This window comes from Vombatus ursinus, unplaced genomic scaffold (assembly GCF_900497805.2).
Source record: "Vombatus ursinus unplaced genomic scaffold, bare-nosed wombat genome assembly UNPS02005286.1, whole genome shotgun sequence".
In the NCBI taxonomy this organism is placed as follows: domain Eukaryota; kingdom Metazoa; phylum Chordata; class Mammalia; order Diprotodontia; family Vombatidae; genus Vombatus; species Vombatus ursinus.
The window spans coordinates 3,855,656-3,872,757 of NW_020945064.1; the positions used below are offsets into that span (position 1 = coordinate 3,855,656).

The 17,102-nt window shown below is 41.6% G+C and overlaps 1 protein-coding gene and 1 pseudogene across 1 annotated transcript in view; one reads left to right on the plus strand and one right to left on the minus strand.

The window, feature by feature from the left end:
* The first annotated feature begins 5,569 nt into the window (after window positions 1-5,569).
* LOC114031220 lies at window positions 5,570-6,114 on the plus strand (annotated as a pseudogene).
* An 8,457-nt stretch (window positions 6,115-14,571) lies between these two features.
* UTP4 (UTP4 small subunit processome component) overlaps window positions 14,572-17,102 on the minus strand; it is a 32,011-nt gene continuing 29,480 nt past the window's right edge. Inside the window, exons 15-16 of the mRNA XM_027847711.1 lie at window positions 16,781-16,891; window positions 14,572-15,045 (exon numbers count right to left, since the gene is read on the minus strand). Coding sequence (XP_027703512.1) covers window positions 14,929-15,045; window positions 16,781-16,891 — 228 coding nt within the window. The 3' untranslated portion in view covers window positions 14,572-14,928. The remainder of the gene's footprint in view (window positions 15,046-16,780; window positions 16,892-17,102) is intronic.

Here is a 17,102-nt window from a genome sequence, read left to right on the forward strand (position 1 = left end):
TAGAACATAGATTGTTGAAAGCTGGGAAGACCATAAAACATGGAATGTTAGAGCTGGGAAGGAGCTTAGAACACAGAGTCAGAGTTGGGACAGAACTTAGAACATGGACTGTTAGAGCTGGGAGGACCATAAAACATAGACTGTCAGACCTGGGAAGGAGCTTAGAACACAGAATGTCATGGTTGGGAGAGAATTTAGAACGTGGACTGTCAGACCTGGGGAGGAGCTTAGAACACAGAGTCAGAGTTGGGACAGAGCTTAGAACATGGCTTGTTAAAAGCTGGGAAGACCATAAAACATGGACTGTTAGGCCTGAGAAGGAGCTTAGAACATAGAATGTCATGGTTGGGAGAGAACTTAGAACGTGGACTGTCAGACCTGGGAGGACCATAGAACATGAAATGTTAGGGCTGGGAGGGGCCTTAGAACAGAGAATGTCAGGACTCAGAGGGCCCTTAGAATTGATAATGTCCCAACTGGAAAGGACTTTAGTTTAACCCCTGGGCTAACAGAGGAGGAAGCCAAGCCTCAGGGATTGTAACTGGCCCTAGGGCACCACTTAATGGACTTCAGGCAGCTTAGCTGACTCCAAATTCAGGGCTCTACTATGCCTATGAAAAGAGAAGAAATGCTTTGGGCTCTAGCTGTCTCCTTAGCCCTCAACCAAAAAGTTTGATCCGTTTCTGCCAGATGTCTCAATAAATGCAACTGGGCAAAATTAAAATTCCCTCTGGTAATCTCTTTATTAGCCTGTGGAATTGGGTTGCATGGGCCCCGGGTCCTGTAGCTTCTTTCTGAGCTCAAACACCTCAAACGGTTTGGTCTATAGAAGAGACAAGAGGAAGAGCCATCAGCAGTAAGATAAGAGTGGCCTCTAGCACCAGAGGGGAGGTTCACACATTTCCCACAGGTCCCAAGGGCGCAATAAATAATTCTTGCAAAGGTGAGTTAAGATCAAAACAGGCTCTGTTCATGGAGCTGTCCATACAGTACATGCTGACACCTGTAAACTCCAAAGGATCTATGTGCCCATGCGAACACCAGAAGGTTCCATGCTTTTTGTCAGCTTAGGGAACTCCAGGGATCTGAATTCCCTCCACCAATACAGAACCCTCTCGGGACTTAAGTAGAATTAAGGAGAGTTGTCAGAAGAACAAAGACTCAGTGATTTGACCAGGGTTGCACAAATGTTAAGAGGGAGAATGTGAACCCACATATTCGTGAATCCAAGGCCTGAACCCTAGCAGACTGCAAAGTAATCATAAATCCCCAGTAAGATCCTTGGAGGTAGGTTATTTTAATTTGTCTTTCAAGCCTAGCGCCCCAGCACAATTTTTTTTAAAAGCATATTTATTTATGCATGCATGCATGCATTTTTTTTGGTGAGGCAATTGGGGTTAAGTGACTTGCCCAGGGTCACACAGCTAGTAAGTGTCAAAAGTCTGAGGCTGGATTTAAACTCAGGTCCTCCTGACTTCAAGTCCGGGACTCTCCACTGCACCACCTAGCTGCCCCTCCAAGCACAAGTTCTTACAGAAAATATGTGTGTTGAATGAATAATACCTGATATTTGTAGGGGCAGCATGCTGTAGTGGCCTCAAAGCAGAGAGGACCTGAATTCAAGTCCTACTTGTGAAGCATACCTGCTCTGACCCTCACCTAACCCATGCTCACTACCCTCCCCTCACTTAATCACTCAATGCTCTAGTCAACTCTCTCTTAGACAGTTAAATTGCAGAGGAGATGCTGACCTGCTTTGGTAAAGGGAATTTCCACACCTGGGAATTCGCCAAACCTATTAAATCACAAGTCCAGTTCCCTTTTAGCAAGGATACATTATCTCATTTGACCCTTACAACACCAGTGAGGTAGGTGCTTCAGGTGCTATCCTCATTTCATAGATAAATACATATTTATTTATAAAAACATTTCTAGATAAATAAATGGGCTTGAAGAGGCTAAATGACTTACATGGGGGTCACATATCTAATGTAAGTTGGAGGTAGAATTTGAATTGAGGTCACTTCTGATAGCAAGCCTTGTGTCCTGTCCTCTCTACACTATGAGGGTGAGAGGCTGAATCCAGTCTCTAAGGGAGAAGAGTAGGGAATAAGCATTTATTAAGCACCTATTACTACCAAGTACTTTGCTAAGCACTTTACAAATATGATCTCATTTGAACCTCACCACAACCCAGGGAGGTAGATGCTATTATTATCCTTATTTTATTGTTGAAGAAACTGAGGCAAACAGAGGTTAAGTGATTTGCCCAGGGTCATATTGCTAATAAATTTCTGAGGCCAGATTTTAACTTGGGTCTCCCTGATTCCAGATCCAGTGCTCTATCCTTTGTACCACTTAACTTCCTTCTCAAAGTCTCAAAGAAGAGTTAATTTTTTAAAAATCTAGTCAGAGGTTTATCAATCCCATTAAGACATAATTCAGGTATTACTGAAAGTCATTATAATAGGATTTGGTTTTGCAATAAGGCAGGATTTTCCAAGTTGCACATTTCATCAAAGCTAAACAAACCAGATCTCCCCAAATCCACTGCAAAGAGGCCTCCTGGCTCTTCAGCAGGTCTAGATATGCCCAGTGGTCCTGTACAGCCTGAAGATACACACACACACACACACACACACACACACACACACACACACACACACACACACACACACACACACACACACCCCTGGAGGCCCATTTAGATATCTGTAAAGTTATGTGATGAACAAGAGGGCACATTATATAAAATTGAGATGTAGAGGGAAAATGTTAGTATTTGGATGGTTTGGGTTGCTTCCTTCCTCTCCTTTTAAAAAAACCTCTGGTAGAATTCCCTGTGAAGTTTTCCTTTTGAATTTTTGCTATATCAGTAAACACTTTAGCTTTGCACTCAATGTCCTCCATAATTTGAACCTAGCCTTCCCTTTTGGCCTCTTCTCCCCACTATTTCCTTAAATGAACCTGCTAAACTGGTTTATTCATTGTCCCTTTAAACATGCCTTTACTTTTTCTGCCTCAGAGTCCCTTCTAAAATGTTTGCCTTACTCTTGCGTCCCTGGAAATCCTATCCAACCTTAAAGGCTTAATTTAAATTCTACCTTCTCCATTAACTAACCTGGACTGTGAAATTTGAAGGGACCTTAAATCTAACATATCATTTTGCGTGAAAATTTTCCACTCCCTCCTTCACGAGGGCTGCAAAAGTCTCATTAGAGTTAGTGTGAGAATTAGCACTAGAATTCAGGCTTCAATTGGGAGGCTAATGGGTTTTTTCACCATATAACCATTAGCCCCAGCTGGAATCCATCTTTCCTCTGACCTCCAAGAACACTGAATTCTAAGGACATTTAAGACTCACCTAGTTGCAGGTTTAAGAGAAGATACTTAAAGGAAGAGCTTAATAGGCTACACTATGCCCTCAATGAGCTTGGATTCACTACTTGTCTCTATCACTCATGTCACAGTTGTCATTTATTAGCTTTCCTGATTGCCCCAGCTTGTGTTTCTGCTCAAATGGGAATCTCATTTCCCACCTGAATCTCATTTCCCACCTGGCTGCACTCCGTTGGGATTTCTCTAACTTTCCACCATGCCCCAGGGACCTCATCATTGGGAAGATTCATCACTCTGCAAGATCATATCAACCTTGATATTAACATCCCATCACTACCCTCTGCTCAGGACACACATGTCTCATTTTCCACCTGGCTGCATGACTTTAGGATTTCTGGCTTTTCCACTCCCCTGCCCCCAACTTTTCAGATTCATTTGTGTATTTTCTCCCTTTAGACTGTTAAGTCTTTAAAGGCTGAAACTTTTTTTTTCTAAATTTATATCCCCAGGGCTTGGCACGTAGCTTAATAAATGTTTATTGACTATTGACTAAATTGTTCTAGAACATTTTGTCTAGATCCTCCCTTGGAAGTCTAATGGGTTATTTACCATAATACTGATTTTTTAAAAACTGTTTCAGCGTGCATCTCACTTGGTATTTTGTTCATGTTGGAGATCCTCAGGTGAACTGAAAATTCCTGAGGTCCTGAGGTCCTCAGGACTGTACAGTCCTAAGGACTGTGATTTTTTATCTTCAATAATGTAAGAATATTAAATATCATTCACATAAGGCTTTACATACTGTTACACATAAGAACTTGTGAGCAGGTAGAAGTATTATTATCCCAATTTTACAGAATAGGATACTGAGGCTCAGAGAGGTTAAGTGACCTAGTAGCGGTAGTATTAACAATAATAATGATGATGCTGATGATAGCTAGCATTTATATAGTGCCTATTGTGTGCCAGACACTGTGCTAAGTGCTTTACAAATATTTCGTTTGTTCTTTACAATACCCCTGGGAGGTAGGTACTATTGTTATCCTCATTTTACAGTTGAGGAAATTGAGGCAAGCAGGGTTAAGTGACTTGCCCACGGTCGCACAGCTAATAAGTGTCTGAGGTCAAATTTGAACTCATCTTCCTAATTCTGTTGAGGTATAGGGATACTGGGTTGCTGAGACCCTGAAAGAGCAACATGTGGCCAGTGACAAGGCTTATTAAAGATTGGCCATATTGGTCAGACTCTTAAGGAATCTGAACATATGTGACACTTGTCACAAGCGGGCTACAGTGAATCTGAGCCATTGGCTAGATTTTAAGAATCTGAGCACCTTAATGGAGACAAAATGGACCTTATATACAGAAAGACTGTGGGAGGGATCTAGGAGTGACCAAGTATTTTGGGGTGACTATGAGAGGGAAGGATCTAGGGAGGATCTTGATGGAGCGAGAGACTAGTAGGCTGGGGTGACTAGAGGAGGGGTTCTAAGGAGGATCTTGATGAGAGTGAATGGAGGTAGATAGGATCAAGGGTGGGAAGGGTGGCAAGTGGCCAGGGCGATAGAGAAGTAACCGACAATGAAGGTTGGGCTGGGTCAGAGGTAATAGAATTGGGAGATTGGGTGTGGCCACAGTGAAAGGCCAGTTGATGGAGATTCCTGGGATGATGCCTCAAGCAAACAGGGAAGACTGGGCCTTGTGGGAAAAGGAGAAAATCCAAGAAGAGTTTGGGGGTGGGGGGTATTCCCAGGAATCCTACCATCAATTCCAGGCCCAATACTCTATGCGCTGAGTCAGGGTCTGAATACACACCTTCTGATTCCAGTTCCTACAAATTCTACTACACAGCTGCTCAGTGTCTTTAGCACAATGCTTTGCACATTAGAGAATAAATATTTTGTCAGGTGGAATTACCGTTAGTTATTTTTTTCATGGGCCTTATGATTATTCATAGATAATACTCTGAAGGCAGAGCCCCTTTCTTCTCTTTCTTCATATGGGAATTCACAATAAAATCTAGCACATCATAGGATCATAGATTTAGGCCTGGCAGGGACTTTAGGAGTCATCAGGTCCAATCCTCCCATTTGACAGACGAGGAAACTGAGGCCCTAAGTGGTGAAGTCAATCAATCAACAAGCATTTATTAAACACTTATTATATATGCCTGGTCTGCACTCCAACATGATGGCTAGCAGGGTTGCGGGTGCTCTGCACCTAGGAACAAAGGCTTCGCCAATCCCATGTGCTAACAGAGAAGGTGATTGGTCGCAGTAAATACCAAGAGTCACAGAGAATTTCAATCTTTCTGAGCATGCAGGATGGAATTGAAATGGAGGAAATTATCAAGGATATTTTTCAACGTGGCAAAACATGGTTTATCCCTCCATACAAATTAAAGAAAAACTACATGGATATGGTCAAGTTATTTTCAGTGGAAGAAATTTTTTCACTTTCCAAAACTTCCTGGAACATTTATCAGCTCAGTGATGATGAAGTTCGGGAGGAGGCTTTCTCAACAGGGGGTCTGGATCTCATCTTCATGCCAGGTCTTGGATTCGACAAACAGGGCAACTGCCTGGGAAAGGGGAGGGGATACTATGCCATGTCCCTGAAGCCCCATATTTGCAGCACCAAGAAAGAAAGCCTTCCATGATTGCTTTGGCTTTCGAAGAGCAGATGTGTGGTGTGGTGCTAGTCGGAGAAATTGATAGGAGAATAGATGAAGTGCTTAGCTTAATGAAGCCAAATAAACTTTGTGGTTCCCAGTAACAACCCTGTGGAATGATCTGGGTTTTGTACTTGTGTAAAATAAAATGCATTTCTTTTCTCCTATCCAAAAATCACTTGTAACTCTACCCTTGTATGACTAAGAACGGATTGACTTTGGTGTAATTATAAAGGTTTTAGTATGAAATATTAGCTAAAAATCTTTTAGCAATATGAATAATAGAATATTAGTTAACAGTGAGCATTTCATTTAGTGATTTTTCTTCCTAATTTCCTGGTGTTAAAATGACAATTTTATATCTCCTTTGAAATGTAAATTATGAATGAGATTCCATGGTCCAGCTTACATGGTGAAGGGAAGTTAAACTTGTTTAGAACAAGGATCGTACTGTATTCGAACATATCCTTTAATGACTCTGCTTCAATCCCTAGCACACAAGAAGATTTGATAAATATTGATTGCTTTGTTAATGTTTGTTTCTGGTTCAGACTTCAGAGAGGGCAAATAGTACTTATGATTTTATTAATCCTTTTTTTTTGTTCACCTAACCTGAAATTTTGGGTTAAATACTTCATAGCTTTTGTGGGCTAGAGTGATGAAATTGCTCATTGGTTTTGCAGTTTAGTACTATAATTCACCATGATTAATCCCTAAATGCCTCATTATAGGAAAGCTACCTGTTAGCATCCATAGATTCTAATGCCAAATTGTCACGTTATATTGATTATAATTTATTTGAGGTTTCTGACACGGAAATAAAATTTGCCTTAGGTTGAAAGTTGGCCGATGACATTTCACCTGGGGAAAAGTATCTTTTTTTCGGTTGTGGTGAGAACTTAAAAGTGGCATTATTTGAATGATTTGTTCATAATGGCTTAGAGGATTGTATGTGATTTGAGACTTCATGTAGAAAGAGCACAGACATGATACAAAGAAAATCAAGTAGGCTACAAAGAATGGAGAAAAGAAGGCAGAAGTAACAATACTATGAAGAAGGTAGGGGTGAGGCAGAATAGAACTACCTTTGGGCTATAAGGACAAATATTATGTTGGTTAAAAAAAAAAGGGACTCAACGCTATTTGATATTTCGAATTAGACTACAAATATTCACATTAAATACACTGTGATTATAAAGTTTCAATGCTGATTTTCTTATGATTAAAACATTGTCAGATAACTTTGCTATTGATGGAATCTGGATTTTTCATTGTTGCCTTAATTCTGTGTATTTTTTTTTTTTGGCACGTGAATGGAGGGTTTTTTTTTTTGCATGAAACCATGAATCTATCACTTATAGCTTACATTAAAAAATAACATAATAAATTGAACATGTTAATTTCAAAGCTAAAACAAACAAACACTTACTAAACAGGCACTGTCCTCAGATACCAAGACAAATGATATAGTCTTGGCTCTCCATGTAACCTGGCCTAAGGGAACTCAGATAGAAAGTGACAAAGTTGGAATTGGATCCTAGGTTCTCCAACTCTGAATTTGTCCCTCTTTCCACTTCACCAAAAGTATTTGTTAATGGGATGAAATCCAGTATTTACTAGCTATTTAAAATTTATCTCTGAAGAGGTTTAGGACCATGAAAAATAATCTTCAAAGACTGGTACTCAGTAGAAAGCACCTTTATTGGTCATTGGCCCTGGACGTGATAATGAAATTTGAAATGAAAAAAAAAAGTACATCTGCTTCTCTTCTTTCTTAGGAATAATGAATGTAGTTTAAATATACTTTGGTTCAGGGCCATTTTTTTTCATCCATCTGTCTTTGAAAAGGAAATGCCTGGGTATAATTCCAATAACCTATCATTTATGTCAATATGGACTCAACTGTGCTCACACTATGTCTTCATAATTTCCTGTGGTGAGTCAGGAACATAAAAGAGTCATTCTTTTAAAATAATGGGATTAGAAAAGCATTATCTGCAGAAACTCATAGATTTAAAATTCTAGGATCTACTTAACTAGTATATAAGCTTCTTGAGGGGTAAGGATGGTAGCTTTTTGTTTGTTTGTTTTTTGCACTCTTGAAATGTTGCACAGAGTAAACTTAAGAGACAATTGAGTTCAGCAGAAAGACAAGTTGACCTTGGAGAGCCAAGAAATCTGAGCTCAAATACTGGCTCTGACATTCATTAGCTATGATATTCAGCTTTTCTAAGGCTGTTTTTTTTATCTACAAAAGTTATACCTCACAGGATTTTTGTGCAAAAAGTACCTTAACAGCACCAAAAACACATATTTAAAATTTTTATTTCATCCTTCTTGTTAGGAATAGAGTACTGGATTTGAGGAGGAAAATCTCCCATTCAAGTCCCAAATGGACAATAATGAGCTGTGTGACCATGGATGAAACCACTCTCTAATATAAGTTATATAAATGATTGCCATTACTTCTTGAGGTACTGAGGATTGGATTTGACCGGGCTTTACCAACATCAGTAAAATATAGGATATAGATATTGCTTTTTTTTCCTCTTCAAGCAAGAGGCTGTACTTTATCTAGGAGGGAGCCTTTGCCATAAGAACACCATTTTTGATCCTGTACATAGATGACAAATGGCCAAATTAATTTTGGTGACAAACAGCCCCGGTATAAGGCTACAGTTTGGCCAAAACATGTTTTATTCGGCCAAAAACCTGTCAAAAGAAGGAGTGGAAGGATTTGGGGCGGGCTCCAAGGTTTGAATGTTATGCAATTTCTTAAGGAAGGAGGGCCCCAGACAAAATTGCAACCCTGAGCAAGCCTGAAGGTCAAAGCCACGGAGGAGGCCTGATAGGAAGGGGGAACAAAGAGCAGACCAGAATAATCATTCCTGAAGATGCCAAAGGAGGAAACGTGGCTTAGGAGATAACAGCAGCCAAAGTAGAAAAACTATAGCTCAGGAAGAAGATAAACTACAGTAATGCAAAATGAAACTTAGTTACCCCTTGCAACTGCCGGCACTATAGCTTTACCAGAGACAGAAAATGTCCTGAAAAGATTTCTTTTCCTGGGTACATCTAAACAGGTACTGCTGCCCGAATAAACCAATAGAAGCTACTTTTTTTGTGTGTGCTTCAGCTAATGCAAGCACATTTTTGATTCACCCCATCTAAATAAATCACTGTCTATCTGAAACCCACAAAGAAAAAAAAAATGAATTAACTACCTCATACATTATGACCATGAAAAGCCACATCTGCTTACCACATTTCTAATGAGAAACAGCTGGTGGCAGTTAGCTTTGTAGAACTGTGACTTTTTCTATTGACCAAATATTGACAACAGCAACAATAATAATAATAATAGCTAATGGTGCTTTCAGGTTTGTAAACAACTCGGTGAGGATTATCATTGCCATTTTACAGATGAGGCAATTGAGGCTGAGAGAGGTTAAGTGACCTGCCCAGCGTCACACAGCTAATAAGCATTTTAGGCAGGATTCAAACTCAGGTCCTCCAGTCTCCAAGTCAAGTGCTCTATCTACTATGCTGTAAGTAGAGGAAAGATAAATGAGGAGACTTTTGTGATCACTGACCTAAAATTATGTTAAAAATTAACCCCCATCCCTGTCTTCCAAATTTAGGGCCCTGGAATCACAGTCAAATTCCTTCACTCCTTCCTTCCCCATATGCAGTCTGCGACCAAATCATGTTGATTCTCCTTCAGGAATATTGTCAGGTTCTGTTGGGCAGCCTGACTTGGTTAAGGTTTTAACTTCCTCACCTTCTCACTTAGTTCTACCAGAGTGCCCATTTTCTGTCTCATTTACTGGATCTTCATTCAGGTCACACCCACTCCCCGTTGGCCTTCCCTAAAGCTCAGTCCTGAGTTCTCTCCACTGCTTCACTTGGTGATCTCATGGCTCCCCCGGGCTCAATCATCGTCTTTATAGCCATGGTTATCAGATACATCGTCGTTCAGTCTTTTCAGTTACGTCCAGCTCTGGGCAAAGATACCGGAGTGGTTTGCCATTTCCTTCTCCAGCTCATTTGACAGGTGAGGAAACTGAGGCAAGCAGGGTTAAGTGACTTGCCCAGGGTTACACAGCTAGTGTCTGAGGTCACATTTGAACTCGGGAAGATGAATGTTCTGTGCCACCTAGTGGCTCTGATTAACAGATTTACTTTTGCTGACTTCCACTCACATTTCCAATTGCCCGTGGGGCACGTCACGGCCAGTGGATTATCTTCAATTCCTCATATCCAAAACTGAATGCATTATCTTTCCTCCCAGTCCCCCACCCCCTTCCTAACTTTCCAATTACTGTTGAGGGCACCACCATCCTCAGTCACTCAGGATTCCAAACCTAGGTATCATCCTCAACTCCTCCCTATCTCATCCTCCACGGCCAATCTGTTGCCAAGGACTTTCATTCAAAACATCTCTCACATACACCCCCTTCTGAACTCTTCTGCCACTGCCACTACTGGAACTGAGCCTTATTACCAATCTGTCCATGGTGTTTTCTTGGCAGAGATACTGGAGTGGTTTGCTATTTCCTTCTCCAGCAGACTAAGGCCCAGGGTCACACTGCTACTAAGTTTTTGAGGCTGGAGTTGAACTCAGGTCTTCCTGACTCCAGACCCAGTGCTCTATCCATTGAGTCATCGCCTAGCTGCCCCCAGCAGCTATCCTGTAACATATCATAATTGTACATAGTTGTTTGGGGCCGCTAAGTGCTGCCATAGCGCATAGATCACCAGGCCCAGAGTCAGGACGACTCATTTTCCTGTCACTTACTTCAGGTGACTTCAAGTCACTTACCCCTGTTTGCCTCAGTTTCCTCATCTGTCAGATAAGCTGGAAAAGGAAATGGCAAGAAAACCCCAAATGGGATCACAAAGAGTTGGACATGACTGAAAGATGACAACATTTATGGTTTATGTGTTGTCTCCCTCATTAGACTGAGCTCCTTAAGGAGCAATACCTATTTTTCCCCCTTTTTTTGCATCTCCAATGCTTACTGCAATGCCTGGCACACGGTAAATACTTAAAAAACCTTGACTGACTTATACCTGTGCTGAATGGCTCCCACCATTTTCAAATATGAAGATTCTTATGTAATTTTTGATAACCCTGCCACCGGATACTAGTTGTACTATTAACATTTATTAATTTGATAAAAGATATGGATTCACAGATAAAAAGATGCTCTCAGTCTAAAACAACAGAGGCGACTAGGTAGTGCAGTGGATACAGCATTGGGTCCAGTCAGGAAGACCCAAGTTCAAATCAAACTTCAGGTACTTTCTAGCTGACACTTAAGTTCTGCCTCAGTCTCCTTAATTATAAAATGATTACAATCACCTACCTTCCAAGGTTCATGTGGAGATAAAATATTTGTAAAGCACTCAGCACAGTGCCTGGCATATAGTAGGTGCTTAATAATTGTTTTCTTTCTTCCTTCCAAGTCTTTTCTAGCTTCTCTCAGTTTCAAGCCTCCTTCCTCAACTACTTCCTTTACAAACACGAGATTTCTACTATGTTAAAGCTCTTCTCCTTTAACCTGAAGATTCCCAACAGAACAAAGAGCTAGAACAAAAATGCCCTGTGTTCAATTAAAACTTAATCCACCCATGGCTGACCTTCAACTCAGCCAACTGTCCTCATTTCTCACAGTATTATGGCTTCTTAAACCAATTTGTCTCTTCTACCCAGCTCTCCTCCAAACCATTTCTCTCCCCCCATCCTTGGAAATTCCCTTCGGTACAAAGTCTTTCCATGAAATTTTTCCAGATGGAACCCAATTGTTTCTACTTGCCATTACTCAAGCAAGCTATCACTGTCCTAGACCCTTGGTAGTTTCCCAATTATACAGTACTTATGTGTATTATTTGTTTAAATGCTAAAAATATCTTAAAAATAAATACTAAAATTTTAATGTTTGTATATTAATTTTACCTTTTGAGGATAGAATAGAGAAACCCATAAAGCATATCTTGTGTACCAAAGTCAAATGCTCGGACTGTGCCTGAAATACTTTTCCTGGGCCAAGAAATGTTTCGAGTAAGCACCTTCTTCTTGTGGTATTGAAAATTGAAAATCACTGCAGTCCACATGGCTGTGATTCCTAGGTCTACTCTGGTTTGACTAATATTGGGGCTGTTTCTAAAAGGCCTCCTTGATGTGAACTGTATGAATTAATGAAGAAATGGAATCTGGTTAAGGTTTTAATATGTGTAAAGTGCTGGGGAAAATGTGAGGTAACCCCTAATCTCAAGGAATTCACATTCTAACGTCTGAACAACATTTTATCATTCTAGGATTACTACCATGTAAAATGTAGTCGCAGAAAGAAAAAAAAAAGACAGCCTTGCAAAATTAGTATTCGTTAGAAAACAGAAGGTACCAAGAGATTGGAGCCTCACCTATTTATCTCAATGACTTATCTTTTGCAACCAGGTAAAACTAGCAATTTGAAAAGCAGGAGAAAATAAAAGGAAATGAAAAACCAAAAGTACAATTTAGACAAACCACAAAAGTGTGCATTTCCCCTCAAACAGCTTATCTATGCTTTCTCCAGGTCACCTAAGAAGTTTTGCAGGCTTCCTTTGTATTCCATTATCTGTTTAGGAAGGATTTCAAGGGCCAGAGCTGCTACGACTTGCTTGCCCCGTTATTTCCAATGGAAAGTCCCTTAAATGCTTGCAGAGGGCCTGGCTTCAGCAGCACATCAGCTAACGAACCTACGCATCTCCCACTTCTTTCCCTTCGAATCCGGAGGGCCAAATCACCCTCACCCAAGCCACCCATTGTCTAAATAGGTAAAGAAAAGCTTGTAAACTAGAGGCAGACGTTTCACAGCTTTCAGAATGAGCCTGAGTTTCGGCAGTCAAGAATCAAACCAGGTTCAAGCCACCAAATTCTACCTAAGCCCATTTCTGTAGCACAGGGTATGGTGGCAGCAGTTGAACTGATATTTAGGGGAGTTGCTTTCCTTCCCAGGACACGGTCACATCCTGTACACACTGGTGATGCTGAACTTGGGCTTCAATCATGCAAAATAACATAGGAAACATGCATAACCCAGGGCTGGAGCAAGCCTGTTTCAAGGCCTCATTGACTTTTAAGTTTATTCTTCCTGAAGCAGGAAGGCACCTCAGGGATGCTCTGGTCCAAGACATATCCGAATACGAACCCCTTCAAATTCAAATGAGATCATATCTGTACAGCCCTTAGCACAGGGCCTGGCACATAATAAGGGCTCAACATCTGTCCCTTTCTATATCTCCGACAACAGGTCATTCAGCTTTTGCTTGAAGACCTCCAGTGATTGGGAACCCAACCCCTCCTTCGGCAGCCCAAAGATTGGGAAAACACTGCCAGATTCAGTGATGGAAAGTTAACCAGACATAGACGAAAAGGGCAGCTAGGTGGCTCAGCGGATAGAGTGCAGGGCCTGGAGTCAAGAAGATCTGAGTTCTAATCTGGCCTCAGACACTGACTGTGTGACCCTGGGCAAGTTACTTAACCCTTTTTGCCTTAGTTTCCTCATCTGTCAAATGAACTGGACGAGGAAATGTGAAACCACTCCAGTACCTCTGCCAAGAAAACCCCAAAGAGGGTCACAAAGAGTCAGACAGGACTGAAATGACTGAATAACACAGAGAAAAAAAAAAAAGCTATTCTTCATGAAACATAAAGAGCCAATAGATTTAAATGGAAACAACTACCACTGGAAAATATAAGTGGACAAGAATGAATTTAATTGTACTTGACAACAAGTAACACTGGACCTCTTTGCTCTTCCCAAACTGACGATGTTTTCCTAACCTGGGGATTTGTATTACTAGGCTTAGATAAAGAGCCATCCCACTTTCAGTTTCACCCCACATGAGGCTAGTCAATGCGTTTTCTCTTTCCAGAACAGAGCCCTGGAGGCAAGCTTCACCTAAGCGTGACCATCTAAAATTTTTTAAGCATTACTCCACCCAACGGCATCACGAGGAAGCCTCACACACTCCCGGCCCCCATGGCAGAACAGATTTCACAAATACTTTTCAGCAGGCATGGTACCGAACAGAAATCTAGTTGCCCAATTCAAATTACTAGGGAATATTCATTTTCTAGTTAAGACAATAAATTCAAGTGAGTAGGTTACCAGCATCCTGGGAATAAGAAGGCAGACCAGGCAGAGCAGAGGAGCAGTACGAACTGAAATATGGCCTGCGTTCCTTCTTTACCTCTCCCTGCCCCTCCTCCCAAATCTTTGGTGTCTGTCCAAAGCTCCTTTGAAACTCTGCCCCTAAACGAATGAGGAAACACTATCACAGAACTGACTTCCCAAAGTAATGTTCATTCACTGCCATTTGGAAAGTTAACAGTTGACTGCACAAAGGCTAGAAACATTCATTTTCAGAAAAAGCACAGCTTATCAATTTGAGAAGTGAAACTCCGACTGAACTGAAACCAAACATGAACCTCTCGGGGATTGCACTAGCCTGTGTTAAATGAGCACCGATGGGCAAGTGCATCTCTTTCCACGGAAGGAGGACTAGGACTGTGATGAATCAACAGAGACAGAAGGAGAGCCAGCTCTCTGCGGTCTCAACCTTTATTTAAGAGCAGAGGCGTCTGCTTTCTGAAGAGAAGACGGTGGCTTGTGGCTCTCTGGCACATCATCATGACCACAGACACCCTGCTTGGAGAGCTCAGTCCACTTCCACTGCTCTTGAGCACACTGACTGGTAGTGACTTGGGGCTCCAGGGGCAAGTCTTGACCCTGTCTTCTGGCAGCTAGGAAATGAGGGCAAATAACATTTATGATTGTGGAGCCCTAAAGAATAACTTTGCTTTATTATCATGATTTCTAGGAAAAGAACAAATCAGCCAGTTCAGGGAAGGAAACACCCAACTCCACTTAAGTTCCAAATTTCTTTCTTTTGATGGGTGGTGGAAGTTGAGCAATGATGTCTTCCAAAGGCCGTTCCACTGCCACCAACGTGCCTTCATCCAACAGGTCCATGAAGAGGAGAGGCTGAAAGGCAGAGAGAGGAGAGTGATCCCACTGGAAAGCTCCCACCACCTCCCCGCTAGCACTCAGCCCAGTCTGAAAGGAGCCTGCTTACTGTGGCGAACCAGATCAGCTCTCAAAGCTGCACTTACCCCAGGACTAAAAAAATTCACTCTAGTACTAAAATACCGAGACTTACACGTAGCTCTTGGGCACATATTTACCCATAAGGGATTGATTATATTAAAATGCCTATGAGCCAGTATCAACAGAGGGCTTTAGGACGTGGCTTCTCAGCATCAGATCACTAGAGTAGCAGCAGCTGGTGGCACAGCAGATAGAGAGCTAGGCCTGGAGTCAGAAAGTCCTGAGCTCAAATCTGATGTCAAGACACGTACTAGCTGTGCCACCCTGGACAAGTCACTTCACCTCTGCCTGTTTCCTCAACTGTAAAATGAAGACAATAATGGCACCTTCCTCCCAGGGTCAAATGAGATAATATTTGTAAAATGCTCATCACATGGGGGCAGCTAGGTGGCACAGTGGATAGAGCACTGGCCCTGGATTCAGGAGGACCTGAGTTCAAATCCGGCCTCAGATCAAACACCTGACACTAGCTGTGTGACCCTGGGCAAGTCACTTAACCCCACTGCCCAACCAAAACAATAACAAAAACAAAAACAAAAAAAAATGCTCAGCACGGTGTCTAGCACATAATAGGCACTATATAAATGCCTTTTCCCTTCCCATCACCAGTATACTCAAAAGCTAAGGTTAATCATAACTTCTGAACCTATCTCCCAAAGCATAAAACAGATCTGGTCTAAACATTAACTAAGACAGGGGCTATGGAAAGTACGCTGAATGTGAATTCAAAGGACTTGGGCTTACATCCCAGCTCTAACACCTGTGGGACTTTGGCAAAGTCAACGAATCTTTCTGGGATTCAGTGCCTTGTCTGTAAAATTATAGAACTAGACAGTCTCTAAGGCCCCGCCCAGCTCCAAATCCAGGATCCCAAGAGAGTATGTATATAAGAGGAAATTAAATTTTAACACAGAAAGAAAACACACCTGGTCTGAGCCGTAATGAGCTGTGGTGGAGCTGGTGGGAAGTTCTTAAATTCCTGGTGCTTAAACACTACCTTAGGCAGGATATTCTCTTTCAGTTTTTGTAGAAGCGTGCATGATGGCTGATCAGCCTCCCCCTGCATTTGTATTAAAGTCTAGGCTGGGGTGTTGTTTTCCTTTGGCAGGGTCTGGTTAACTCTCCAACTCTCCCACACAAGAGCAGAACAGCAACAGGCACATAACTGTGGCCCTCACTCCCTTTTCCTACTACTGGCTCACTGTGCACCTCTAAAAGGTTCCTTTCCTCTGTCCCAGGAACCCAAACTATAGAAGGGCTTCATTAAGGTTCTCAAGCCCTTTGGATGCAAAGTCTTTAGCTCAGGGCTCTGAAGCATGGGCTTTTAACACCAAACAGACCACCTAGGTACAAAGAAACCAAAAAAACATTTCTGATCCTCTCCAAGATAGTTTAAAAGGAGGGGGATGGACTGGATAACCTTGGAAAGTTCCTTCTGCCCTAGGATTTGAAATTCACTATGACCCTGAAATGCTAAGGCCTCTGAATAGTGCATTAGGGGGTTTTGTTGCCTGGACTACAGTATCTTTATTTTCTTCACTAAGAATAACATGGAGTTCATCAAATCATGACAGCACCAGCCTGAAGTCAATACCACTGAAGATACTCTTACCTGAAATTTCTTAGAGATCTTGAAGGCATGGGCATGACGCCTCCTGACATTTTCAGATGCCTCCCTTAAGGAAAGCTGATTGAATAAGGGAGTTTTGTCATCTGGAAGTGGCTAAAAGGGAAGAAAAAAAAAAGCAACACATTTAAAGCTTTCAATATTCTTGGGTTTCTGCTTGTCATTTCCTGTCCAGGCCATGCATGCCAATATTTTCCTGTAACCATGCTGAATTTAAATATCCCAACTTTCATTTTCTGCTTCTATCAAAAAGGAGTTCTGGCCCCTCTTCCCAGGCATGCACAATCCATGAGTGAAGACTTGAGGT